A 25280-nucleotide genomic window follows, 5' to 3' on the forward strand; every position below is an offset into this window, starting at 1 on the left:
CTTGAGTATAATTACTGTTGGTTTTTAGAATTGTTTCGAGTTTCACAGTCTCCCATTACCAACAGTAAGACCAACAGAAAGCAACAGTACGACCAACAGACAGCAACAGTAATCTACCCACAGCAACAGTAGTATACCCACAGCAACAGTAGTATACCCACAGCAACAGTAGTATACCCACAGCAACAGTAGTATACCCACAGCAACAGTAGTATACCCACAGCAACAGTACGACCAACAGACAGCAACAGTAATCCACCCACAGCAACAGTACGACCAACAGATAGCAACAGGAGACCGGTGGACGTTTGGTCTAGCTGTTTCCTGACAAACGTGGGCGACACCTGAAGGTAAACAACATTACCTGGTCCAGTGGTGGCCTGTAGTGGTGATGGTGATGGTGAGTGATGGTGATGGTGAGTGGTGAGTGATGGTAAGTGGTTAGTAGTAGTGGTGGTGATGGTGAGTGATGGTGGTGAGTGGTTAGTAGTAGTGGTGATGGTGAAGAGTGGTGGTGGGTTCTGGAGGGTTCTGCGGCGTGGCTGCAAAAGGGGGTGGGACAGAGGGAAACAGAGGAGAGAGGAGGATAGAGGAGAGAGGAGGGACAGAGAAGAGGAGGATAGAGGAGGAGGGACAGAGGAACAAAGAGGAGGTCAAGGGAGAGGAAGATCAGAGGGGGGACGTGAGAGGAGGGGGATAAGGAGTCGAGGGGAGAGAGGTGGGAAGGAAGAACAGAGTGGGGGCGTAGAGGGGGGGATGGGGGTCGAGGGAGGGGGTAGGCAGTCAAATCCTATGAACAAATTAGTAGTCCGGCCTCTGAGGGATATTTCCTGTTGAGTTTGGCCCACGGTGGGTCCTGTGATTCATAACCAGTCTCCCTAGGAAGGAAAAAGTTGATCCTCGGACAGACAGACAGGCAGGCCGGGAAGCAGGGAAGCAGGAAGGCAGGCAGGCAGGCAGGAAGGAAGGCAGGCAGGGAAGCAGTCAGGCAGGGAAGCAGGAAGGCAGGCAGGGAGGAAGGCAGGCAGGGAAGCAGGAAGGCAGGCAGGGAAGCAGGAAGGCAGGCAGGAGGAAGGCAGAGAGGGAAGCAGGCTGGCAGGGAAGCAGGCTGGTAGGGAAACAGGCAGAGAAGCAGGCTGGCAGGGAAACAGGCAGGAAAGCAGGCTGGTAGGGAAACAGGCAGGCAGGCAGGCAGGCAGGCAGGCAGGCAGGCAGGCAGGCAGACAAAGAGAGGGGCGGTGGTACAGTGGTAACATGTGTATGGGTGTATCTCTTAAAACCATGTCCTGGGTTCGAGTCTACCTTGGCACTTGGGACACACGTGAGAAAGGTGTTATCCAGTGTGACTCGACTAATTACAGGTGTCCTCCAGGTATTACAGGTACCTAACACAGGTCAGTAGAGGTCATAATAACATAACAAAGGGAAGGACTATCACCGGAACAGCCAATAAGATAAATGGTGAAATGGACACTGGCGATAATTATAGGTCAGGTGCCGTAATTAATGGACACTGGCGATAATTATAGGTCAGGTACCGTAATGAATGGACACTGACGATAATTATAGGCCAGACACCTTAATTAATGGACACTGACGATAATTATAGGTCAGGTACCGTAATTAATGGACACTGACGATAATTATAGGTCAGGTACCGTAATTAATGGACACTGACGATAATTATAGGTCAGGTACCGTAATTAATGGACACTGGCGATAATTATAGGTCAGGTACCGTAATTAATGGACACTGACGATAATTATAGGTCAGGTACCGTAATTAATGGACACTGACGATAATTATAGGTCAGGTACCGTAATGAATGGACACTGACGATAATTATAGGTCAGGTACCGTAATTAATGGACACTGGCGATAATTATAGGTCAGGTACCGTAATGAATGGACACTGACGATAATTATAGGCCAGACACCTTAATTAATGGACACTGGCGATAATTATAGGTCAGGTACTGTAATTAATGGACACTGGCGATAATTATAGGTCAGGCCCTTGTACGTTGCAGGCACGAAGACCTTGAGGAGAGAAGAGGGAGGCAAGTTAGCGGTAGTTGAGGATGTAGACGAGAGTAATGGTGTGTGTGTGTGTGTGTGTGTGTGTGTGTGTGTGTGTGTGTGTGTCCGTTAGTCTAGACCTTGACATTTGACGCCGGTTCCTTGGACCACAATTAACTTCCCTTTGGTCTTGTGAAGTGTCCGAGATCTTTGTGAAGTCATTAGGTCTCGTGAAGTCATTGTGTCTCGTGAAGTCATTAAGTTCTCGTGGAGTCATTAAGTTCTCGTGAAGTCATTAAGTTCTCGTGGAGTCATTAAGTTCTCGTGAAGTTATTAAGTTCTCGCGGAGTCATTAGGCCTCGTAAAGTCATTTGGTCTCGTAATGTCATTAAATTCTCGTGAAGTAAGAGTACACAAAGAAAATAATAATAACAATAATAAACATTAATTACACTACACTTTATGATTACCTAATATAAACGACCTTATTTCCACTAATTACATTACAGTTGGATCATTACTCGAGTTAGTACAGTAATTTGATAAACAAAATCCTAAGCTTAAAATACGTAAATAAAATCTTAGAATAAATAAACAACTTTTTAAAAACAGTAATGTAATACCGTAGTAAATAATTATGGTAAATTACACAATACATCATAACGAAATTACTGTATCTGGTTAATTTAATACAAAACCTGCACGCCCACGCCATCTGTTGACGGAGAAATACACTATAGTCAAGTAAACGAGCAAATGGCTAACAGTACAACATAAAGAAGGTGCATTATGGGAAGACCTACACCTGCTGACGTCATTAGTGGACAGAGCTTGGAAACTATTAACCAAAATACCATAATTAATCCAAATCCCTCAACCCCCCCCCCTCCCTCTCCTCCCAGTGTTACCAATTATGGGGTCAATAATCTGAATCAACTCAACCACCTTGAGACCACCGACTGATTTGGTAACACTGATGGCTGAGCGAGATTTTTTTTACTAGTGGTTTGCATATGTCTGTCTGTCTGTCTGTTTGGCTGTCTATCTGTCTGTCTATCTGTCTGTATGTATGTATGTATGTAACCTCTTTCTCTATGTATGTACAGTATGTATATATCCTCATCTCTCTCTCTCTCTCTCTCTGTGACCTGGTCTGGCCCGTGTGGGAACCAGGTCAATCTCCCTCCCTCCGTGGATGACCCCTCCCCCTCTGACCCGCCCAATACAGCAGTAGAAAGTAGATGGTAGATCAGGTAATATAACTCTCTCTCTCTCTCTCGGCGGTAGTAGTAGTAGTAGTAGTAGGTTATAATTAAAAAAATAGTAGTAGTATAGTAACAGCATAACCACCATTTATGAGTTATCATTATACAACAACCACTATCCACAACACACACACACACACACACACACACACACACACACACACACACACACACACACACACACACACACCCCCACCACACACACACACACACACACCACCACACACACCCTTCGCCACCTTCCCCACATGTCAATAAACAGAGTGAAAGGAACACCCACCTTATGCCCCCATACCATAGAGACCAGCCTCCCTCACCTCACCCCAGTACGTGTCTTGGCGGGTCAGCAACAAGAGTGAGAAAACTTTCCCTTTCATCCATGTAAAGTTCTCGGTCCGTGTTTCACTCAACCGGTTATATACCATTTAGGGAACCGGTACCTGAATTATGGAGTTTGTTAGTTTATGCTTATTTAGGAGGCGTGGGTTAGGTTAGGTTAGGTTAGTTAGGTTACATTAGATTAGAAACCCCAGATTATGTGACAGGAAGATTACCAACGCACGTAATTTTCCTTTGGTACATCTTCTGATATTATAATTTAATAATTGAGTTTGAATATGATATATTTATTTCTTGGGTAAATTATTCGTTTGGTAGATAATTAAACCAATAGCTTCACAATAATGGTACAACTTTGTTTTCGCAGTGATATAACGGTAATGTTATATATATATATCAGTGTCGTTTATTATTGCATTAGTGGATTTTTAATACCTGGTCTATTTATAACTATAGGTCTGTATATTTTATAACTGTACCCTATTGTAATGATGTAGCTGTACCCTATTGTAATGCTATCATAATTGTACCCTATTGTAATGCTATCATAATTGTACCCTATTGTAATGCTATTAAGTGTAGCCTATAATAATAACATCGTAACTAGCACTTACTTTGTACTGTAGTGACGTCCTAGTCTGACTAAGCCTGTAAAGAATAGTTTTTTAAGCTTTTTTCACGACTATTTGTATACCTGCATACCTCTATATAAATTATATATCTGGACTATCTTAAAGTCAATTTTAGTTTTAGTAAAATAATCTTTAAGTAAAACAATAAATTACTTATTTTTTATGAAGCGAATTTTGAAGTTTCTCACGGTAAAGCAACTAAACTTGTCGCCATTTGGATCTTTTTCTGCCTCAATAGTCTTGATAACGATTGATATTTGTTCTTTGTGATATTATAAATCTTTTCTGTTCCACTTAACGCACAACTATTGCATATTTCGCCACTAATCTGTATAATAATGACAACACTTCGCAACATGTCGATTTCAATTTCATCTCCCCGGCAGCTTTTTAGACGGGAACTTGTCCGATTGTGCGATAGTTTTTAAATATTACTTTTTAGCTTTAAAAGTCATTATCAACTTTATTATTATAAATTAATAAGATATTGAATAAATATAATAATAATTAAATGAATTACTTATATTAAAAATTATCATAATGTCGTTTATATAAAATTAAATAAAGACAAATCCGTTATAAATACTTTCGGATGCAGTCACCGTTTTCTTCCAACAACATAAAAGAAAACGTTAAAAAATATTATTTAATGGGTAACTTTACAATTTATACATTACTCGCATACATACTCATTATATACACTATACAGGTATGAATATTGATGATTTGTAGTTTATTTTATCTTTTATGTGTATTGATGTAGACTATGCTTCACTATCAATGGAGTTAGAAGGATTAAAGTGATTATTTCATATATAATTCGAGATGTTCCCTCTTACTAGAGTCTTCATATGTTTTTATTTTGTCTAGATATCATATATGTTTAAGCTTTATTTTACCTTAGTAGGTATTGAGCGCTTAACCTTTACTCTCGCCCTATCTATCTTGTGTTACAATACATTATATGTCATTTGGACAGTATCAAAACGTGTATATATCCAAATCATCATATTTAGAACTTCGTAGTAAAGAAATACATCTCGTTCCGCCCAGTCCTTGCTCAGTATTCTCTCAAATATCAACACGTGTGTCTGTATAAACGTGAGTATACGTGTGCATGTGTGTTTTTGTGTGTGTACAGATGTGACTATGTGTGTATACCCAAGTGTATTCATATCAGTGTATGTTTATTAATGTACACAGTATGTATCCAATTCACAGAATGTAAAAAAAAATCGTTATATTCTGAGTAGTTACATATTTTTTTTTATATCAATAAGAGGAAAAGATTTTGTGCTTCATAACAATAATTTAAACCCCACCCGACCAGGTGGTCTCGGCCAGTGCACTCAGGTAACGGGGGGTGTCTTATTATTTCTACCGTATTACCGTGACGCTTCAGTCTTTCCTACCTCTTTCATATAATATCTTTAAAATTAACAATACCAATAAAATAAGCCGCACAAAAACAGCATAAAGGGATTAATAAGAGCTATATGATGCTTGATAAACGATAATAGTTAGTTACCTGCAATGACTGTTGTGTATACTGTACTTAGCGGGGTCTCTCACACCGTTAAAAAGGAAAAAAAAATAAAAGAAACACCGCTATACTAAACCGCCGCCTACACCTCCCACCTCCTCTCGCCGTTGTTCACCTCACGCAGTCACTTCCTCACCGTCCTCCAGTAGTGTCGTGAAATACATAGATCAGAGAAAAAATTGTGGTGAGTCCAGGTGAGGTCTCGTAAGATTCACTATTATTATTCCTTAGGACATGAAAAAAATTACATTAAGATTCTCCAATACGTTTACTTAATTAATTCCATGGTGTTAAGGTGTTTGTTATCCTGGAACGATTTTGGAATGTTATGGAGCGATTTTTTTTTTCATGTTAAATTTACAGGAATATTATCATCGTGTTGGCGGGGAATATTGGAACAGATCCTTACTGTATGTGTCTAGTAATTACATTGAAGATCATTGAGTGTGCTAAATAATTGTTATTTATTCCTAAGGTTTTTATGTGATTATAAATACACAAACGTGAAGAGGATTTAAGACTTACAGAATTATATATATAACAAGATTAAGTTGAAAAGTGGAAAAAGTGAAGAAAAAAATTGTTTTTGAAACCAATAGACTATAGACTCAGACCCAATAAAGAAATTATAGACTCTTAAAACACCCAAAATGGAAAACAAACAGAAGAACAAAAAAGATCGAATCCTACTAAAAAGGATACGATTCCAAGATATCTGCTTTGTGTTGACGTTTATTGTGACGTTGATACCCATGGTTCAGGCACACGATACAACTGACCCCTCAATGACCTTCAACCACCCACAAGCCCCAGAAGAGGTCACAGGACATGGTTATTATCCCCACCATGACCTTGTTGATGAGGAGCTTGAATCTGATGGAGGTTCAGATACCATTACCAGTACATCAGCTAATAAACAAACAGTGACGTTATTCGATACTGTGAAAAATAAATTAATCGAACATGTTGGTGAGTTATGAGTGTTTGTTTTATTAAGAGGAAAATTATAATAGTGATGATAATGATAAAAATAATAGTATTGTTATTGATAATTATAATGTTAATAATTCTTGGATAGTTCTATACTAACCTTCCTCCCTCCCGCCACAGACACACAAGGCAGGTCACTCAGTCGACAGATGAGCTCCCTCAATTTTCCCTCCTTAGAAGTCGCTCTCCTCTCCCTCGCCTTCCTCACCTTCGCCGTCTTCCTCATCGATCTCGTCCAGGTGTGTATGTGTGTTTACAGGTGTGTATGTATATATATGTGTCTGTATATCATTTATTTATATTTTTATGTATTTATTTATCATCGAACACAGGACCTCTTGAATGGTAACACGAGTGGACGCAAGAGACGTGACGCTGCTGACGACGGGCTGACGGATTTGATCGTGCTGACACTCTCCTCCCTAGATACTGTCAGCTTCGGCAGAGAGAACCCAGAGTGCGGTCAAAGACTCTTGTGTCATCTCAATAGATCTGGCTGGCACGACGGAATGCTGGGTACTGCCTCTAACTACTTCGTCAGGTAGGTCTTCGTCAGGTAGGTCTTCGTCAGGTAGGACTTCGTCAGGTAGGTCTTCGTCAGGTGGATCTTCGTCTGGTTGGTCTTCGTCAGGTAGATCTTCGTCAGGTAGGTCTTCGTCAGGTAGATCTTCGTCAGGTAGATCTTCGTCAGGTAGGTCTTCCGAAAGGTAGGTATTTGTGGTGGTAAAGTGATATGATACATTGTTACAGTGGTGCATTGGTCCGTATATTGACCCTCGTTTTACTTTATGGACGTCATTAATCCTTTATAAACCCCTACGGACGCCACTAACCCTACTCTCCCTTTACGGACGCCACTAACCCTTTCTCAACGCCTACAGACGCCACTAACGCCCCTCTCTCTCCCTTTACGGACGCCACTAACCCTTTCTCAACGCCTACAGACGCCACTAACGCCCCTCTCTCTCCCTTTACAGTATGATCTTGAGCCTCTTCTCGCCTTCGTCAGGTTTCCAAGGGAATCTAGACGCTGCGAACTACGGACGAGAGAGCGAGGAGTGTGCTGAACGGTACCCCACCTGTCCCTCCGTCCTGGGTGACCTCCTGCCCTCTACACGCTGACCTGACCTCCTTCCTCCATCTCCTCCCCCTCTTCCTCCTTCTCCTCCCCCTCTTCCTCCTTCTCCTCCCCCTCTTCCTCCTTCTCCTCCTGCACATACGGACCGCACCTCCTCCAATAAAGAAAGAAAGGTCAAACGCCCAGACAATGTTTACACTCCCGTCACCTTAGCAACGAAGAAACATGGCCGACCACCCATCATTGTGACGTCACGCATGTAAGCAAAGATTGAAATTTATGACGGCATTTACAGTGTGAGTGTGTGTGTATGAGCAAATTTCACCATATTTACACACAATTACATTATTATACCAAATTATACGTTCGTGAGTGAATGCAATTATCTGTCAACGTCATAATCATACGTGACCTCATAAATTATACGTATTTTTATTCATACATTAAATTCATCTAGTGTATAAGTTTTTAATATATTATTTATTCAGTCTGTATTAGTGTTGAATAAATGTAATTAAAAGAATCATGTTTTTCTATACCTTTACATGAGATAGGATGGTGAGAATCTGATTGGTTCTTTTAATGTGACGTTATAACTGAGCAGCCAATCAGAACACAACGTCACCATCACAACAAACACTACTACCACTACTACTACTACTACTAATACTACTACGGACTGAATCATGTAATTATTCTACAGGCTGCAGATAACATGGCATTTAACCCTTTGAGGACGATGATTTAACCCTTTGAGGACGATGATTTAACCCTTTGAGGACGATGATTTAACCCTTTGAGGACGATGATTTAACCCTTTGAGGACGATGATTTAACCCTTTGAGGACGATGGTTTCAAAATATTGATAATTAAAACACATACAAACTAAACAATAACAATTAACTCTACCAGAACTACCATCAAAAACTGTTAGGATAAATAACATAAAACAAAGAAACTAACATTAATTTAATACAAACAGTAAGTACGTCACAATAAATAAACAAACAAAATTAGTAAACATTATAATTATGCAAATTAGATTGACTTAAGAATAGGTAAAGATAAAGTGAATAAAGTCTTTTATAATATATGACTTATAGAATTATTTAATTATATACATGTAATTGTGTCTACTGATGGATTTATATTATTAATTAGTATTATTATCATCTTTATTATCCTTTATAGTTAATAGATAAAAGAATATTCACAGTAACTTAGAAAAACAAACACTACTTGAATCAACTGACGCAATGGAACAAAGATTCTAAGATGCTTGATTCAGTTGAGACTACAATGCCAGAATCAATCTACACTTTGCAAACATATATATGGCAGCCACAGAATCAGCCGCTTAAAATGATTCAGTGTATTGCTAGAATCAGCTGAGTTGGTGTAAACAACGGAGAGTCAAAGAGGAGAGTTATTGTGTAGAGTTAGTGTAGTGTAGACAACCATAATGGAGGTATGTGTCAGCTCGTCGGATCAGGGTGTGTCGGATCAGGGTGTGTCGAATCAGGGTGTGTCTGACTACCACTACAAACGACTCCACTTTCCTGCGGGTGTCAGATCAGGGCGTGTCGGATAGGCTACCACTAAGGCCCACACCACCAGCAGTATATAGCCAGGGACCCCGTCAGGAACAAGAGGGCGTGTGTAGAGGCGGGGTAGGAGGCGTGGCTAGTGTACCTGAAGGAGTGTCGTCGCCTGTAGTAGGGGTAGAAGGGGCCCCGGATCACCACGCCCGATCCTCGTTCTGGAAGGAGAGACACACATCATCGTCAGGAATTGGTCTTCTGCGTCGCCACCGTCAGCAAACTTGGATTACCCCCCCCCCCTCTCCCCTCCCCACCTGATGAATGAGCAACCCTATAACCTAACCTAACTTAACCTAACTTAACTTAACCTAACTTAACCTAACTTAACTTAATTTAACCTAACTTAACCTAACCTAAAGATCAGCGCCCTAGTTTATTTCACCTGATGAATGAACAATCACTCACGCTGACCTACCCTAACTTAACCTAACTTAACCTAACTTAATCTTCACGTGAACCGATACAACTATATCACAATTTAAGATCTACAATTCCGACTAACAATAACAACAACTCCAGCTAACAACAACAACAACTCCGGCTAACAACAGAAGCTAAAAACAGATTTGTGGAACATAACAGGAAGATCGTTGACTAACTCGTCCTGTGGAGCTGTAAGTTTGAGTAATGGGATGATGACTCGGTTCGTGGAAGGCCCTCAGCACCGCCCAGGATGGAGACGTCACGTTGTTCTCGTTCTCGTGTATGTGTTCCATGGAGGGGGACGTCGTCATGGAGGGGGACGTCGTCATGGAGGGGGACGTCGTCATGGAGGGGGGCGTCGTCATGGAGGGGGACGTCTTGGAGAGGGACGTCATCAAAGTTATGTTCGTCCTCCTGTTGCTGCTCTGACATATCGAGGGGGACGCATCGAGGGAGGGAAGGACGTCGTCATGGAGGACGTCAAGGGCGTCATCATGGAGGGCGTCATCCTCGTCATGGAGGACGTCATCATGGAGGACGCGTCGTTTGTCACGCTGTCATGTACGTCTTCAGCGTCACCTCGAGGGGACGTCATCAGGACATCATCAAGACGTAGAGGGTGTGAGTGGAGGGCATGGAGCGGTGTGTGGAGGGCATGGAGCGGTGTGTGGGGGCGATGGGCGGTGTGTGGGGGCGTGGAGTGTGTGTGGCGTGGGGGGTGTGTGGGGGGCGTGGGCGGTGTGTGGAGGGCGTGTGGGGGGCGCGTGTGTGGGGGCGTGGGCGGTGTGTGGAGGGCGTGGGCGGTGTGTGGGCAGTGTGGGCGGTGTGTGGAGGGCGGTGTGTGGAGGGTGTGTGGAGGGGGAGCGTGGAGGGCGGTGTGTGGGGGCGTGGGCGTGTGTGGAGGCGTGGAGCGGTGTGTGGAGGGCGTGGGGCGGTGTGTGGATGCTGTGGAGAAGTGCTGTGACCCTGCAGCCTCCCGGATGCCTCCCTCTCCGCCGTCACCACCACCACCGTCACCTGGCCTGCAGGGGAGTGAGGCGTATAAGTGGGCCATTATAGACCCTTCATGACTGCTTTTGACTCTCTCTCTCTCTCTCTCTCTCTCGACATACGTGGAAAGATCCAGTTTATTATCGAAGGAAGTTTTCTTAGAGATAATAAGAAGGGACACGTCTTTATGATCTGACACACACACACGCATACACACACACACACACACACACACACATACACTACACACACATACACTACACACACGCACACACACATATACACACACACACACACACACCTGATAGTTACCACATTATCTTCACGGCTGGCATGACACACTTATTAACGTGATGAGTTCTCTTCAAGCGACGAGCATTCACACTAAAGCGTTGTGGGTCACACAAGGGGGTCTGAGGCACACTAGGGTGGTCTGGGTAACACTAGAGTGGTCTGGGTCACACTAGGGAAGTTTGGGTCACACTAGGAGGGTTTCGGTCACACTAGGAGGGTCTGGTTCACATTAGGGGTCTGAGTCACACTAGGGGCGTTATGGGTTATAATAAGCATGTTGTTGCTCACACTAGGGACCACATGGTGTTCCAGGATAACACTAGGGGACTGTTCTCTCACTAATAGTATTTAGGATCACACTAGACGTCACCGTAATCACACTAGGGGTAGCAGAAGTCACACTAAGGTCCCGAATGACACGTTAGGGAAGTAACCCCCAGTATGGAGTGTGAGATAGGCCGCAGTAGAGTGTATAAGTCTTTAGTATGATAGATCCCTAAGTATGATAAGTCCTCAGTATGATAGATCCTCAGTATGATAGATCCTCAGTATGATAGGTCCCTTAGTTTGAGTGGTCCCTTAGTTTGAGTGGTCCCTTAGTTTGAGTGGTCCCTTAGTTTGAGTGGTCCCTTAGTATGAGTGTTCCTTTAGTATGATAAGTCCCTTGATATGAGTGGTCGTAGTGTGTGGTAGTGTGAGCGTGTGTCCGACCGCTCGACACAGTGGGTGATGGGGTACTGAGCGAGACTGCCCACTGTGCCAGGGTTAGGACTGACGTATACAGCGCCACCTGTTGAACTACGACGCATACTACACGGTACCTAACCTAACCAAACCTAACCTAACCTAATCTTGACGAACTTAGCCTAACCTAACCTAACCTAACCTAATCTTGACGAACTTAGCCTAACCTAACCTAACCTAACCTAATCTTGACGAACTTAGCCTAACCTAACCTAACCTAACCAAACCTAACCTGACCTGACCTAACCAAAAATTTGCTAGTTTATTGTGCACCCCTTACAAAAGTGTTTACAGCAGACAACAGGACAACACATATGGTGCTCATGGGAGAGACTGAAGGACCATACATACATACATACATACATACAATACATACATACATACATACATACACGTACAGTAATGACAGGATAGTGAATGGTGAATGACATTTTGTATTAGCATAACCTTGACTCTCTTACATCGCCCCTCACCCCTCACTCCTCACCCCTCAGTCCTTACCTCTCACCCCTCAGTCCTTACCTCTCACCCCTCAGTCCTTACCTCTCACCCCTCACTCCTCACCTCTCAGTCCTTACCTCTCACCCCTCAGTCCTTACCTCTCACCCCTCAGTCCTTACCTCTCACCCCTCAGTCCTTACCTCTCACCTCTCAGTCCTTACCTCTCACTCCACCACTCTCACTTTCCCTCTCACCTCTTATCTCTATCCTCTCATCTCCCTCCCACTTTTCACCCCTCTCCCCTCATCCACCCATACGTCCACCTTAAATTAGTAGAGGGGGGGGGAGTGGAGGGGGGAGAGGAGGGGGGAGTGGAGGGGGGGAGAGGGGGAGGAGACAGACAGACAGACGGTCAAGGTTATCTGTCACCTAACGTCAAATTTAAGAAGTAGGAAGGACCCGCATATATACAGTAAGGGAGAGATGTATCACGTGAAGCTTAGACACCCTAGCTTATTTTACGTGAAGATTAGACACCCCAGCTTAATTAACCAACACAGAAGGCTACAAGCTCACACACACACACATACTGTACGCTATGTAGGTTACCTCAATATTACGGCTATGTACCGAGACGAGCCACCGCCCTTAATAATACAATAACACCTTCCTACACCGTATTTGTCTTATTTTTTTACTTATTACACTATAAATTAAGTTGTTAGCTGTGGCACGCGGGGTAGAGGTTAAAACGTCAGCTCATATTACGTAGTAGCGTTCTTGTGTGACGCCACTATTCAGGTTGCACGCTCATTAGGAACGACAATGCTCTAGTGTTATTAACGTACAATAGATTACAGGTGATAGATAATGTTGCAGGGGAGGCTTATAATCGAATTAATACTACTACTACTACTACTGCTACTAATAATAATACTATTACTGCTACTACTACTACTACAACTACATTCATTTTAATTGTATTTTAAGTAGTTGTATTAGGGGATTTAAGTATGATATTGTTTTAAGCACGCGTGTATATGTGTATTTAATCCTATTCGGGGTAAATGTATACATGTATTATATTTTTATACATACACAAACAGACATTATAAAAACAGCATCACACTATCTACAAACGCCCAATGACAACCGTAATTATGAGCATTATTATTAAACCAAAGTGGCGATGAAGGTACAATCAAAATCCCCGAATAATTATAAATTTTAGGCTATAATGAAGAAAATCACAATTAAATATCCATAAAACCGGAAGATAAATCATTACACATAATTATCTTAACCAATTAAATAATATAATCAACTACAAATTACCTTTCTTATTAATTATACTCTACTACGAAATCTAGAGTTGCAATGAAGTGTATTATTTAATAAAATTTTACTTGATAATTAATACATACTGGTGTTCTATTGGTGTTATATTGTTCTCTAGTATTTGTTATTCCTGTTCACTTACAAATATAATACAATAATTTGCTATACGAGGTAAAAAGTGATGATATATAAGGACTGATGCTGTCGCCATTAAGCTTCGTGTTTGTTTATTTACATTGTATTTGGCGGGAAACTGATGGATGAAAAAACACGCAAAAATTAAATATTTTCTTATTTACTTGTTTTCTTACCTATTTATTTAGTAATTTAACTATTTATTTACGTAATTATATATTTATTTACTTAATTATTTACTTATTTATCTACTTGCGTACTTATTTATTTTCCTTTATACTTGCCTACCTATATATATTGATAGATTTGTAGATCTATTTATATATTTACAGTGTAGGTTTATATAAAAATAAAATTAGACTATATTTATCAAATTATATTATAGAATAGTATTAAATAGATAAACAAACAATTAATAATTAATTAAAAAACAAAAACTATTTACCTGTTTTGTACTGAATTTTTCTCATACATTGATGCAAATATTAAACACTAAAATAAAATAATATTATTTATTTTACAAAGTATATAAAACATGACTAAAAAAATGAAAGGATTATTATAAGTATATTTATTAAACATAGAAAATATAATAAAATATAGAAATTCGTTGTGTATATAGTCGATATATTAATGAAGGGTTGGTGGTTTATCAGTCAGTCGTGTTTACGTTTGTGTATGGGGAGCAGCGGGGTAACGTGTGAATGGTCTCCATATTTCATTAATTATGGCTTCTGTTGACCGATTATATGCTTTGTACAATGTTATCGCTGATGCTAAGGATAAAGCTGGTGAGGTAAGTAAAGTTTAAAACCCTGTATAGTATTTATTATTTGTGTTATTCCCTTAAATGTGATAGTGAGGGGGAGGCGGCGGGGGATGAATGGCTCGGGGTGAATCATAATTTATATATTTTATCATAATTATAGTTTGATATTGAGGGAATTATTGTTATTAAGTGACTAAACTAATTAATATATTGATATATTATGAGTGAACGTGTAGTTGTTAATGAAATAAATTATTGTGAGATCTAAAGTAATTCCCATACTCGTTTCCTACGTGTAATTTTTTTTTGTGATAATTAACCTATAATTGAGGAAATATTATAGAGTGATCAGATTAAGAAATAAATCTTTTTTTAATCAGGGTAAAAGAGTATTTCTTTTTTTAGAGTTGTAGAGTTGTAGGTTTAATTATAATTTACACTAATTTACTGTTATAATTCTCAGCATCAACATCTACTTTGATCTCTATATGATTCGTTAGATGGAGGTTTCACATCTAATGGAGCCTCAATATAACGGACATTCTTCTCTATATAGTTTATTAATAGAGGTTTCACATCTAACAGACCCTTGATACGGTCCGACTAATTACCCAAATGTAGCCGGAATGAAGTCAAATAATGGTCCTAGATAAATAAATCGGACTGCCAATCACTTCTCGACTAGTATTTGGTGTCACAAAGTCACAAAAAATTGGTAAACTTAATTTAATCTGAGTTGTGTTGTGTTAGGTTAGATTAGGTTAGGTACATGCACTTGATCTATTAACTCAGATTAAATTAAGCTTACCAATTTTTTGTGACTTTGTGACACCAAATACTAGTCGAGAAGTGATTAGCAGTCCGATTTATTTATCTAGGACCATTATTTGACTTCATTCCGGCTACATTTGGGTACATTTGGGTAATTAGTCGGACCCCCCTAGATATAATGGACACTCCTTCCTCTCCACAGTCCATTAAATAGAGGTTTCACATCTAACAGACCCTCAATATAACAAACTTTCCTTCCTCACCACCACTAACTAGAACTCTCAACGTACTGTATCTAATCTATCACATTTTTTCACCCCCATTTCTCAGCATGATAAGGAGTTTGCTGAGATACTGACCGGGGTGAAGGGAGGCACGGGGGAAAGGCGGCTGACCTCACAGTTCATCGCCAGGTTCTTCCAGTATTTTCCCCCCCACCAAGAACAAGCCCTGAACGCCCTCCTCGACCTGTGCGAAGACGATGAAATGGCGGTAAGTTGTTGTGAGAGAGAACCGGTGATTGTCCGAAGATGAATCTTAACCCGAGTTCAGTTCACCCGGAGATTAATCAACCTAATGCTAACCTGACCTAACCTATCCTGACCTAACCATAACTATCCTATTCTAACCTAACCAAAACTATCCTATTGTAACCTAACCACTCTACTGCTAACCTGACCTGATCTAACCTAACCTGATCTAACCTAACCTATCCTAACCTAACCAAGTAGCATTATGGTGTTTAATCTTCAGGTGAAATAATCCAGGGGTGGAAATATGTCAACTAAAAGAGACTTAATTTGTATATTATGGAGAAAATACCTTGTGGTTCTAAAGCCTCGACAAGAGTTAATCATTAGGGGTGTACTGGAGAGAGGCAGACAGACTGAGAGAGAGGCAGACAGAAAGAGAGAGGGTCAGACAGAAAGGGAGAGAGAGAGAAAGAGAGGCAGACAGAAAGGGAGAGAGAGAGTGAGGCAGACAGAAAGGGAGAGAGAAAGAGAGGCAGACAGAAAGGGAGAGAGAGAGTGAAGCAGACAGAAAGAGAGGGAGACAGAGATGGAAAGAGGAGACAGACAAAGAAAGAGAGAGAGACAGACAGAAAGAGAGAGAGAGTACAGTGTGTCCGGGTGAACCTCACATTACAGAATATCTCACTCTGCCGTCAACGATCGTCACCGTTATGCCTCAGACCAAACGGTTAATATTTTCTCTTAACGGTATAAAAGTCTCCTAAAAAAACCCACAACTTTTATTATTTTATGCGAGTTGAAACATTAATTTGCTTTTTGAAATGGAATAAGAAATATTTGGTCAATATATATGTATGAATTGGTTACTGATCAGATCCATATGAAGAACACCACTACTTTAATCCATTATTATAGTGTTAAGTTAAATGTTATAGTCAGTCGAGTTGGTGGTAGTCTATCTAGGATACTGTGTGTGGAGTGTGGCGGTCGTGTGGTGTACAGCGCTTACCTTCTGGTCGGTGGTTCGATCCCCAGGGTGCGTGTAAAAGGGTACAGCATGGAGGAGTGTTTGTGAGCAGTACCGGCCATGCTGCCTCCTTGTGTACCAAAGGCTTAGTGTACAATATGCTGTATCCACACTGTCTGTAATGGGACCCACTTTCTATTTTTTATTTTGTATATATTGGTGGTAATTTTGGACTTTTAGTATTATGATCATACTTGTAACAGAGAGCTAATTTTGCTGTGAAATTGGGAAAAAAATAATTGATTTACCTTCACCCATGTTTCAGCACTCCAGACTGCACCACCAAACTTATTATTTTTGTATTGTGTTTTTTTTTATTGGTGTCGTACTTTACTTATAATGTACAGTATGCATGCAAATAAGTACCGGTAACAAACTAAAGTAATATCTCCGTTAGTTGGAATCCCTCTTAGCCGGAATTGAAATTTGCTCAGAATTTTTCCGGAAATTTCTCTCGATTCCGAGTTTGTGAATAATTTTCCAGGGTTAAAAATCAGGCGCAATTTCTGAAAATTCCGAGAAAATTTACGGAACTCTCCATTTTTATCTTCTGGGCCAGGGAGCAAATTCAGAGGATAAAATTATGTGTAAGTCTAGCAAATTCTTAGAAAATTACAGAAGCTCTCCAAAATTGCATAATTTCCGGAAAATTCCGTGAAACTTTTACCGGTATACCGAAAAATTCCAGGGATGGGGGAATTTTTCCGGGATTGAGAGAGTCGTCTCATTACCCGGAAATGTCTCATTCCCGTAAGTGCTCTGCACCAATTATTCCGGCTAACAGGAATATAACTGTACAGTATAGTAATTTGTGATGCTTTTAGAGAAGAATGAAAAATAGTGCCACAAATATATTACTAAAGGTGAAGTTTTGGTGGGAATTAAGCATTTTTAGTTATCCACTACTGTATCCATTATCTAGACACATACTTTTCCTACATCCAGGTTATCCGTCATCCGTCCAGACAGCCAAATCTGATATCCGGTACAACTCTGTTAAAGATGTACTCATTGTAAACAAAGATGTGTTAGTTATTATGCACTGTGACTAACCCATACAAATAACAACCAACTAAACCATCACGGACCAAGTAAATGACCGTGTTATATTTCAGATTCGGAAACAGGCAATCAAAGACCTGCCGACGATATGCCGAGGCCACACAGAACTGGTGCCCAAGGTGGCGGACATCTTGGCCCAGCTTCTGCAGATGGAGGATCAGGCGGAGTTGGCCGTTGTACAGTCCTCACTCGTGTCCATCCTCAAGACCGACGCCAAAGGTTAGTCTCTGCGTCTTTTTAAAATTTAAGTGGCTACTCTTAGGTCACGCGGCTGAGATGTTATGTTGGGTTGGAAAAGCCGCGTTTCCTGATGTAGTATACGAGATTTGTAGGCTGTGGACATGCACAGATGTTTTAAGAAAGACAATTTGACTATAGGTTGTGGACGGCAGCCAAGCAGTGGTCTATTAATCTCTCTCTCCTCGGGGTCTGTATATTATAATCTCTCTCCCTCAGGAACGCTCACCGGGCTGTTCTACCAGATCGAACACAGCGAAGACGAGTTGGTGCGAGAACGATGCATCCGGTTCCTCCACACCAAAGTACGATCCCTGGGGTCGCAAGTCTTCTCAGCTGACGTCGAAAACCTCATCCTCACCGAAGCCAAGAAAGTACTACAGGTGAGGCTGGGAAGTAGTTAAAGTCACTCTAGGGTGGGAAGTACTTGAAGTCACTAGGCTGGGAAGTACTTGAAATCACTCTAGAGTGGGAAGTACTTGAAGTCACTCTGGTTCACCTCAGTTTATTTTGTGTAAAGATTAACCACCCTAATTCTAACCTAACCTAACCCTCCCTCGGTCGTTAGGTAATATTAGGGTGTTTAATCATCATTGAAATAATATTGGGTGTCTAATCTTCATGTGATCCCCAAAACAGTGTCTGAGAATCTCTTGTGTGCCGAATAAAATCGTCAGCCATTTGCCGAATAGAATATTAAAAGCGGCGTCCCTGTAGCGAACGGGTTAGGTCAATATGCAATACAATTCATGCACGTGCTTCATTCTTTTCCGTCCTGACAAATTCCAGATTTTTGTTATTCTTTTCCATCATGACAAATTCCAGGTTTCGTCTTGACACATTCCAGGTTTTGTCATTCTTTTCCATCCTGACATATTCCAGGCGGCATCTTCGGAGGACGAGTTTACCCTGGTGATGGGAATACTGAGAGAACTGAAGACATGCCAGACTGTCAAGGGCTACCAGCAGTTAGTTGACCTCGTGGCGGAGCAAGTGGACCTAACGCGCACCCTTGAACCATCTGACCTGGAGAGCGTGCACCGTCTGACGTCCTGCTTCAAACAGGCCTTGCCGTACTTCTCTGTGAGTTTGGCCTGCACCGGTTCAACCTGTATAGTCGTACTTGGTTACTAGAGTTTTAATGAGTACTGGAGTTATATTGAGTACTGTAGTTACATTGAGTACCCGAGTTACTGTATATTGTTTTCTAGTTATATTTGGTACTTGAGTTATTGAGGACTTGTGCTATAGATTACTAGTTATATTGAGTACTAAAGCTATAGATTACTAGTTATATTGAGTACGAAAGCTATATCAAGTACTGTGCTGTATTTATATAAAGTATTAGAGACATTTACTGCAAAAAAAGACCCATTGCTAAACCTCTCAACGTGTTTTATTTTCAGTCCCAAGTTCGCTCAACCCTTTTCGTAGAGTACATGTGGCGAGAAGTAGTCCCGGCCCTCGACCACCTTGAGGCTGCTGTACCCGATGGGCCAAGCAATGCCTCCCTCATCCTCGACCTGCTCAAGATCATAGCAGAACTTGTCCCCCATGCTGGTAACTTGGAAGACATTGGGGGCAAAGTTGTGGCCATCTTTGATAAGCTTCTGGTACGTCTCCTCTCGTCCGCCCATCCATCCATCCGTCATCCGTCCGTTCTTGTAGTTTTGTCAGTCGAGGATGTGTAGTGTAGTTTTGGGATGAGAATGTGAAATATAGTTTAACATTGAACTTCAGGATGTAAATAAAGTTCTCTTGCTTGAGTTATTGATAAGGATGAGATGTGTAGTCTTGTATTGAGGATGTGAGAGATGTGTGTTTACTGTGTGTCTGTGAGATGTGTTTACTGTGTGTGTGTGAGATGTGTTTACTGTGTGTGTGAGAAAGATGATGTGGTTCTTATGCCTTTACTCCGTTCTCCAGGAAGTGATGCCTCTGCCTCCTGAAGGTGATGCTGCCACGGAGGCCTTGGAGGGAGGAGTAAGCCTGGAATTCTCCCGTGTGGAGTGTCTCTTATTTACCTTCCACCAGCTAGCTAAGCACAACCCAGAGTTCTTGGCTGAGGACGCAGATCGGCTCAAGGATTTCAGGATAAGGTATATGTACTACTTTATTTAGTATGACCCCAAGTGCCAAGGTACAGTATTGGTCAGGCTTATTTTTGAGTCCGAATGCATACCTAACCCCATGCCATGTTCGGGTGTGTTAGTCATTGGGTGAATAAGCTGGGGTGTCAATCTTCAGTACTATCCTCATTCACCCAAGTTTCCCTGTAATGAAATAAGGCATTTGTACATTAATTAAAAGGAATAATTGAGACGCTCTTAATTTCCCGTCGTTCGTACACAACTAGTCGTTAAGAGCTCGTTTGTTAATGTTTGGTGGATTCTTCTCCAGGTTGCAGTATTTCGCCCGCGTCTCACAGGCCTACCAGAAGCGTCTGAGAGAGGCTCTGACCAACAAGACGGGGGAGGAACTGAAGACTGAGGAGAACAAGATCAAGTTGATTGCTCTCAAGACCACAGCTAACATAAACATCCTCATTAAGGATCTCTTCCACCAGCCACCATCTTATAAGGTACTGTCCACCATCTTATAGAGTACTTTCCTTGGAGTTAATGACCTAACCTAACCTATGGATATGCAAAGTTAAGTTACTGAAGAAATAGTTAGATAGTTATACAGTTTTATGAATCCATCCAGATGTCATTCAACTTTTGTGTCTTGTCTTTCTTCATTGTCAGGCGAGTATTGCGCTGTCATGGAAGCCAGCGTCTGCAGCAGGGAAGGCGATGACGAATGGAGCGGAGAAGAGGCACACACCCATAACTTTCGACTCCAACATCCAGAAGAGCCAGAAGGGGGAGCGGCAGATCTATGCCCCACCACGAGACAAGTACAGTCAGCGAGCGGGCCAGTACTGTGAGTTATCCCTCTCTCTCTTCTGGTCTTTGTTTGTCTATCTCTTTTCTGTCCATCTATCTCTCCCTGTTTGTATTATTCTTTCCATAAATGCTTCGGAGTCAAGAGTCTGAATCTCAGGTTTGGTTAGGTTAGGTTAAGATGACAGGATTTTTTTTGGTTGGCTCTACAGTATATCTTACAAGCTCTTAACACTTTTAATGTACAGGAAGTCAATTGGGCCTATGGACGGGTTTGTTCTTATACCTGAAAGTTCTTAAGTCAAGAATTACCTTTAATCTACAGGGTGAGCATAAAGTCTTTCCCTGATTATGAAAAATCATATCTTGAAGACCATTCTAGATAGAAACATGAATGTTGTAGCATTGTGTAGACGAATTCATAGATTTTTTTTTCATGCATATTTTAAGCTGCAAAAAACTGTATGTTTGTACCAAGCATATGTCTTGTGTAATAAATGTTTGTAATCAGGGAAAGACTTTATGCTCACCCTGTACTTCAAGGTCAGCGAGGATTTATTGTTTTCCTTTTTTTCAGCTGGCGGGAATTTCCGTGGTCGGGGCAGAGGACGAGGTAGGGGCTTTGCTTACGGTTCCAATCGTGGCGGCGGCATCTTCCGTTCTGGCTTCAGAGGGAGGCGAGGAAACTTCCGGCCCTATTAAGTCACGATGGCAAAAAATCCAAAGAGAAAAAAAAATCAATAAAAAAAATAAAAAGTGGGAGACACACATTAGCTTTAAGTTCAGCCATTTGTATGAGGCGCAGTGAGGTGAGGGAATGTCTTGAGATACTGGCAAGACGATTTTAACTAACTCGAGCAGCACAACAAGACCAAAGAGACGACACACACACACACATAAAACCTGTGTTCTGTAAGGCGTTGTAAGCTGTACTCTACCTGAATGGAATGCTATAAAAAATGCTATAGTATCTGTAATAATGGGTGAGATTTTGTGAAGTTTTGGTCGGAGCAGAGTGAGAATTACCCCCCCCCCCAATATCTTAATCCCTCACTCTTGTCAGTCTACCTATTGTATATAAAAGGTGAACAATGCTCTTATGGGTAACTAGACAAGGTTACAACGCCAACAACACAGCTAATTGGTAGTAATGATTGTGATTAACGGCAAGATTTAACGACTTGGGGGGTGAAAAAGCCAAATTCGATTATGATGTTCCACTTGGTAATTGATTTATCTAAAGTAGCAGTAATGAAGGAATTAAATACACAGTACTCGGTTCTAATTGTCTTGTCTTAGTCGGTTAATTAGATCCAATAAGAATTTTTTGTATTGTAGTAAACACACAGTAGGTAGCCACTAACAGGACTGGGTGAGATGTCAGTGCACTTCTTCATTTGTTTTTTTAATATTCTAAGGAGTTATTAATCTCTCGGTGTGTATAAGAGAACATAGACTTAAGGTTATCAAAATTACACTCCACTTGGGAAATGTATTGGTATAACAATGGTCTGTTGGTTGAGAGAGACAATAATACACGAAGGATTTGTTTTATGTAGAATTTGTTTTAAGTTTGTGTCCCTCGCGGTCGAATGGAAGCGATATTCAAGAAAACCAAAGGTGACGGTTTAGTTTGAAATGTTAACGTGGCCAAACTCTACTGTGTACGATAGTGAAGTGCCGTAGGTATAGCAGTAGTGGTGTGTCTAACTAGCACAGTACTGTAGTTTCCCAGTTCTTTCTTACTTTGGGCGGCCAGCTGAAGGTTGTGAAGCTGGTCGCAAAGTAGTGATGACAGTACATGAACAGTTTTAGTCTATGGTTATACTCACTAAAACATTTTAAGTCTTGATTGTCATGTTAGATAATTCCACCGAGTTGGTCCAATTTTTTGTTGTTATTATCTCACAGTATTAGATAAAATAATTTATCGGTGGCAATTGAGCCTCTTGGTCACCTGCTGCAACTCAACCTGCTCTTCAATTTAAGCTTTAATTATAAAAACCCAACAACAATCATTCTGCATATTGTGAGCCTCTCCTCAACATGTGTGCCCCATGTAATAGAGTTTAATAGAGAAACACTGGATAGAACATTGGAAGACTTCAAGAAACCTTAAGGACTTTCATCTGTGGTCGTGTGACGGTTTATTCTGTCATGCTGCGGCGAGACCCCTACAGCAGCTGCGCGGTATGTTACTCCTCGCTTCCCAGCTCCACCAATCGCACCACTCGCGGAGAATACAGTCAAGATGTTCGTTTGGATACTGTGTGCAAAATCACTCCCAAACCCGAACCCATTCTGTTCTCTTCTCTTGCAGGTCTAACGGTGAAGTGAATAATGTAGCCGTCATCCAGACTTGAGGCTCGCAGTAAATAGCAAAGACTTATTTTATTCTGGTTACTATTAATATACAACTAATTGCTACTATTTTTATTATACAGTACCTGGTGGTGTGTGGGTGTGGATACTGTAGCATATCTGGGTGTGTATCTGTGTGGAGGCATGTGGTAGGAGCAGGCAGTCACTGAAGAAGATGGTAATGTCCCAGCTGCATAATAATTTAATATGGAAGCACATCATATATTTCACTCACATAACACTTACAATATTCACTCTTTCAGGTACTTGAATGACTTCTGTTCCTAGAAATTTACTACAGTGCTTATACTTTCATACACTTGTCTATAGGTATTTCCATCCTTTATTGCTTCCTCCTCCCTATTCTCACTAATACAGAGGAGCCTCGATCAAGAACAAGCACCATCTCTCGTGCTGGTGTAACATTTGTTCTCCGGTGGTGTTAGATTCCACAACAAGGAGTCACTTATTATCTTGGGATTGTATTCTTGTTATCTCATATAACTGAGCTTCAACCATCAGCAGTTTGGCCATTCCCAGTGACCATGTGAGACCTTGGGTAGTTTGGGCATCTCCAGCGGCCACTTGACACCGTGCACCTCATCCTTACATTCTTCTACTACCCTAACCTCCCACCCTTCCACCTTAACCCTCTCGCGTATGATCGCGTCATATACAGGTACTCCCCGACTTACAACGGGGTTAGGGACCAACCTCCAGGTCGTAAGTCGGAAATGCTTAAATAACACATAGAAAATCGAAAATGGGTGTCTCTTTTTCTTCTCAGCACCACAAAACACTCACTTTTAAGCTTGCCAACCATTTTAAAGTGAATTACAGATGAAAATTTTGTCTGTGTACTGATTTTGGGATCCAAAAACACATATTTTGACCAAATTTTGGTACGACTGAGGCAGGTCATAAGTGCGGGTGGACGTAAGTCGAGTAGGTCGTAAGTCGGGGAGTACCTGTACATGATAAGACCAACTTCACGGTTACACAACTCGAGTCACCAAACTTTTAAAGTCTCGCCCAAAATTAAGTTTTCAACACAATTACGTCAAATTTGATGCTTCATAGTAGCAAGTAAGTTCTATCGAATAAATTAATTAGGAAGTGAAGAACGGAATGATAAATGTGCAGTATTATCTCTGCAGTCAGACCGTGTGTGTGAGCCGTGTCGATTTAAATTTCCATAACTGCGTGCGGGCTGCCTCAACTCCGGGATTACAGTGCGTACTCTACTCCTTGGAATAATTTCTTTTTAGTGTTAGAAAAGTGAAGTGGTGGTTGTGTTATGTGATATTTTTCATATTTACAGGGAAAGTGTTTAGTTTTCAAAAGAGGATGATTTTCTAGACATATAAATTTTATCAGTACCATTCTCTTCATTATAGTGTTGGCTACAAGATGCAATATAATTTATGTCAATATAAAACATAGACACAAAAAAGAAACCACCATTTGAGAATCATTTTTTTCTATTTTCTAAAAAATTCTTGGTAATATCAGAAATCTGTTGAAAAGCTCATAAAATTCCGCTTTTAGCTTTGTATATGTATTTTTTTCTCTTGTTTATTAGAAGTGACAAAAAATGGCTATGTACCTGTACTTGTATCATTCTTTTGGGGGGGGCTTATGTTGCAGAACAATCAGTTACGAAGCCAAGGATAAATGGTTTATGCCAATAAAGACAAGTTTTGGGGGGAAGTTGATAAAGCCCCCCCAAAAATATTCACTATGCGTTGTCTTACCTACGCTGGGGGCCTCAGAGATGTGCTCTTGGAACTGGAAAATGTAAAACTTATCTCGGCATGAGATAGTTAATCTCCCGTCCTAACCTTTCACCCCACCCCACCAT

The 25280-nt window shown here is 41.1% G+C and overlaps 3 protein-coding genes across 3 annotated transcripts; 2 read left to right on the plus strand and 1 right to left on the minus strand.

Moving 5' to 3' along the window:
• Nucleotides 1–6282: 6282 nt before the first annotated feature.
• Nucleotides 6283–8475, plus strand: LOC121855146. Its single transcript, XM_042350016.1, has 4 exons — nucleotides 6283–6768; nucleotides 6910–7028; nucleotides 7122–7330; nucleotides 7767–8475. Exons 1-4 carry the CDS (start codon nucleotides 6450–6452, stop codon nucleotides 7909–7911), a joined length of 792 nt encoding a protein of 263 aa, XP_042205950.1. The 5' UTR covers nucleotides 6283–6449; the 3' UTR covers nucleotides 7912–8475.
• Nucleotides 8476–8822: 347 nt separating this feature from the next.
• LOC121855147 lies at nucleotides 8823–10342 on the minus strand. Its single transcript, XM_042350017.1, has 2 exons — nucleotides 10069–10342; nucleotides 8823–9627 (listed from the first exon to the last, which is right to left on the minus strand). The coding sequence occupies exons 1-2, from the start codon at nucleotides 10322–10324 to the stop codon at nucleotides 9467–9469; spliced, it is 417 nt and encodes a 138-aa protein (XP_042205951.1). The 5' UTR covers nucleotides 10325–10342; the 3' UTR covers nucleotides 8823–9466.
• Nucleotides 10343–14502: 4160 nt separating this feature from the next.
• On the plus strand, nucleotides 14503–24865 carry LOC121855148 (apoptosis inhibitor 5-like). Its single transcript, XM_042350018.1, has 10 exons — nucleotides 14503–14630; nucleotides 15705–15866; nucleotides 17990–18155; nucleotides 18393–18556; nucleotides 19056–19256; nucleotides 19580–19786; nucleotides 20100–20272; nucleotides 20574–20754; nucleotides 20921–21098; nucleotides 21636–24865. Exons 1-10 carry the CDS (start codon nucleotides 14562–14564, stop codon nucleotides 21758–21760), a joined length of 1626 nt encoding a protein of 541 aa, XP_042205952.1. The 5' UTR covers nucleotides 14503–14561; the 3' UTR covers nucleotides 21761–24865.
• The last annotated feature ends 415 nt before the right edge of the window (nucleotides 24866–25280 follow it).

The sequence above is a fragment of the Homarus americanus genome, unplaced genomic scaffold, assembly GCF_018991925.1.
Source record: "Homarus americanus isolate GMGI-L3 unplaced genomic scaffold, GMGI_Hamer_2.0 scaffold57563, whole genome shotgun sequence".
NCBI classification, from domain to species: Eukaryota; Metazoa; Arthropoda; class Malacostraca; order Decapoda; family Nephropidae; genus Homarus; species Homarus americanus.

What these genes read in the sequence shown, in the direction of transcription:
- LOC121855146 (XM_042350016.1), top strand. Translation starts at nt 6,450, where the DNA reads ATGGAAAACAAACAGAAGAACAAAAAAGATCGAATCCTACTAAAAAGG. An exon ending in TAAATTAATCGAACATGTTG is followed by an intron (nt 6,769 to 6,909) that starts GTGAGTTATGAG and finishes CTCCCGCCACAG; the next exon opens with ACACACAAGGCAGGTCACTC. An exon ending in GCCTCTAACTACTTCGTCAG is followed by an intron (nt 7,331 to 7,766) that starts GTAGGTCTTCGT and finishes CTCCCTTTACAG; the next exon opens with TATGATCTTGAGCCTCTTCT.
- LOC121855147 (XM_042350017.1), bottom strand. Translation starts at nt 10,324, where the DNA reads ATGTCAGAGCAGCAACAGGAGGACGAACATAACTTTGATGACGTCCCT. An exon ending in CTTACAGCTCCACAGGACGA is followed by an intron (nt 9,628 to 10,068) that starts GTTAGTCAACGA and finishes CTCTCCTTCCAG; the next exon opens with AACGAGGATCGGGCGTGGTG.
- LOC121855148 (XM_042350018.1), top strand. Translation starts at nt 14,562, where the DNA reads ATGGCTTCTGTTGACCGATTATATGCTTTGTACAATGTTATCGCTGAT. An exon ending in CTAAGGATAAAGCTGGTGAG is followed by an intron (nt 14,631 to 15,704) that starts GTAAGTAAAGTT and finishes CCCATTTCTCAG; the next exon opens with CATGATAAGGAGTTTGCTGA. An exon ending in CTCAAGGATTTCAGGATAAG is followed by an intron (nt 20,273 to 20,573) that starts GTATATGTACTA and finishes ATTCTTCTCCAG; the next exon opens with GTTGCAGTATTTCGCCCGCG.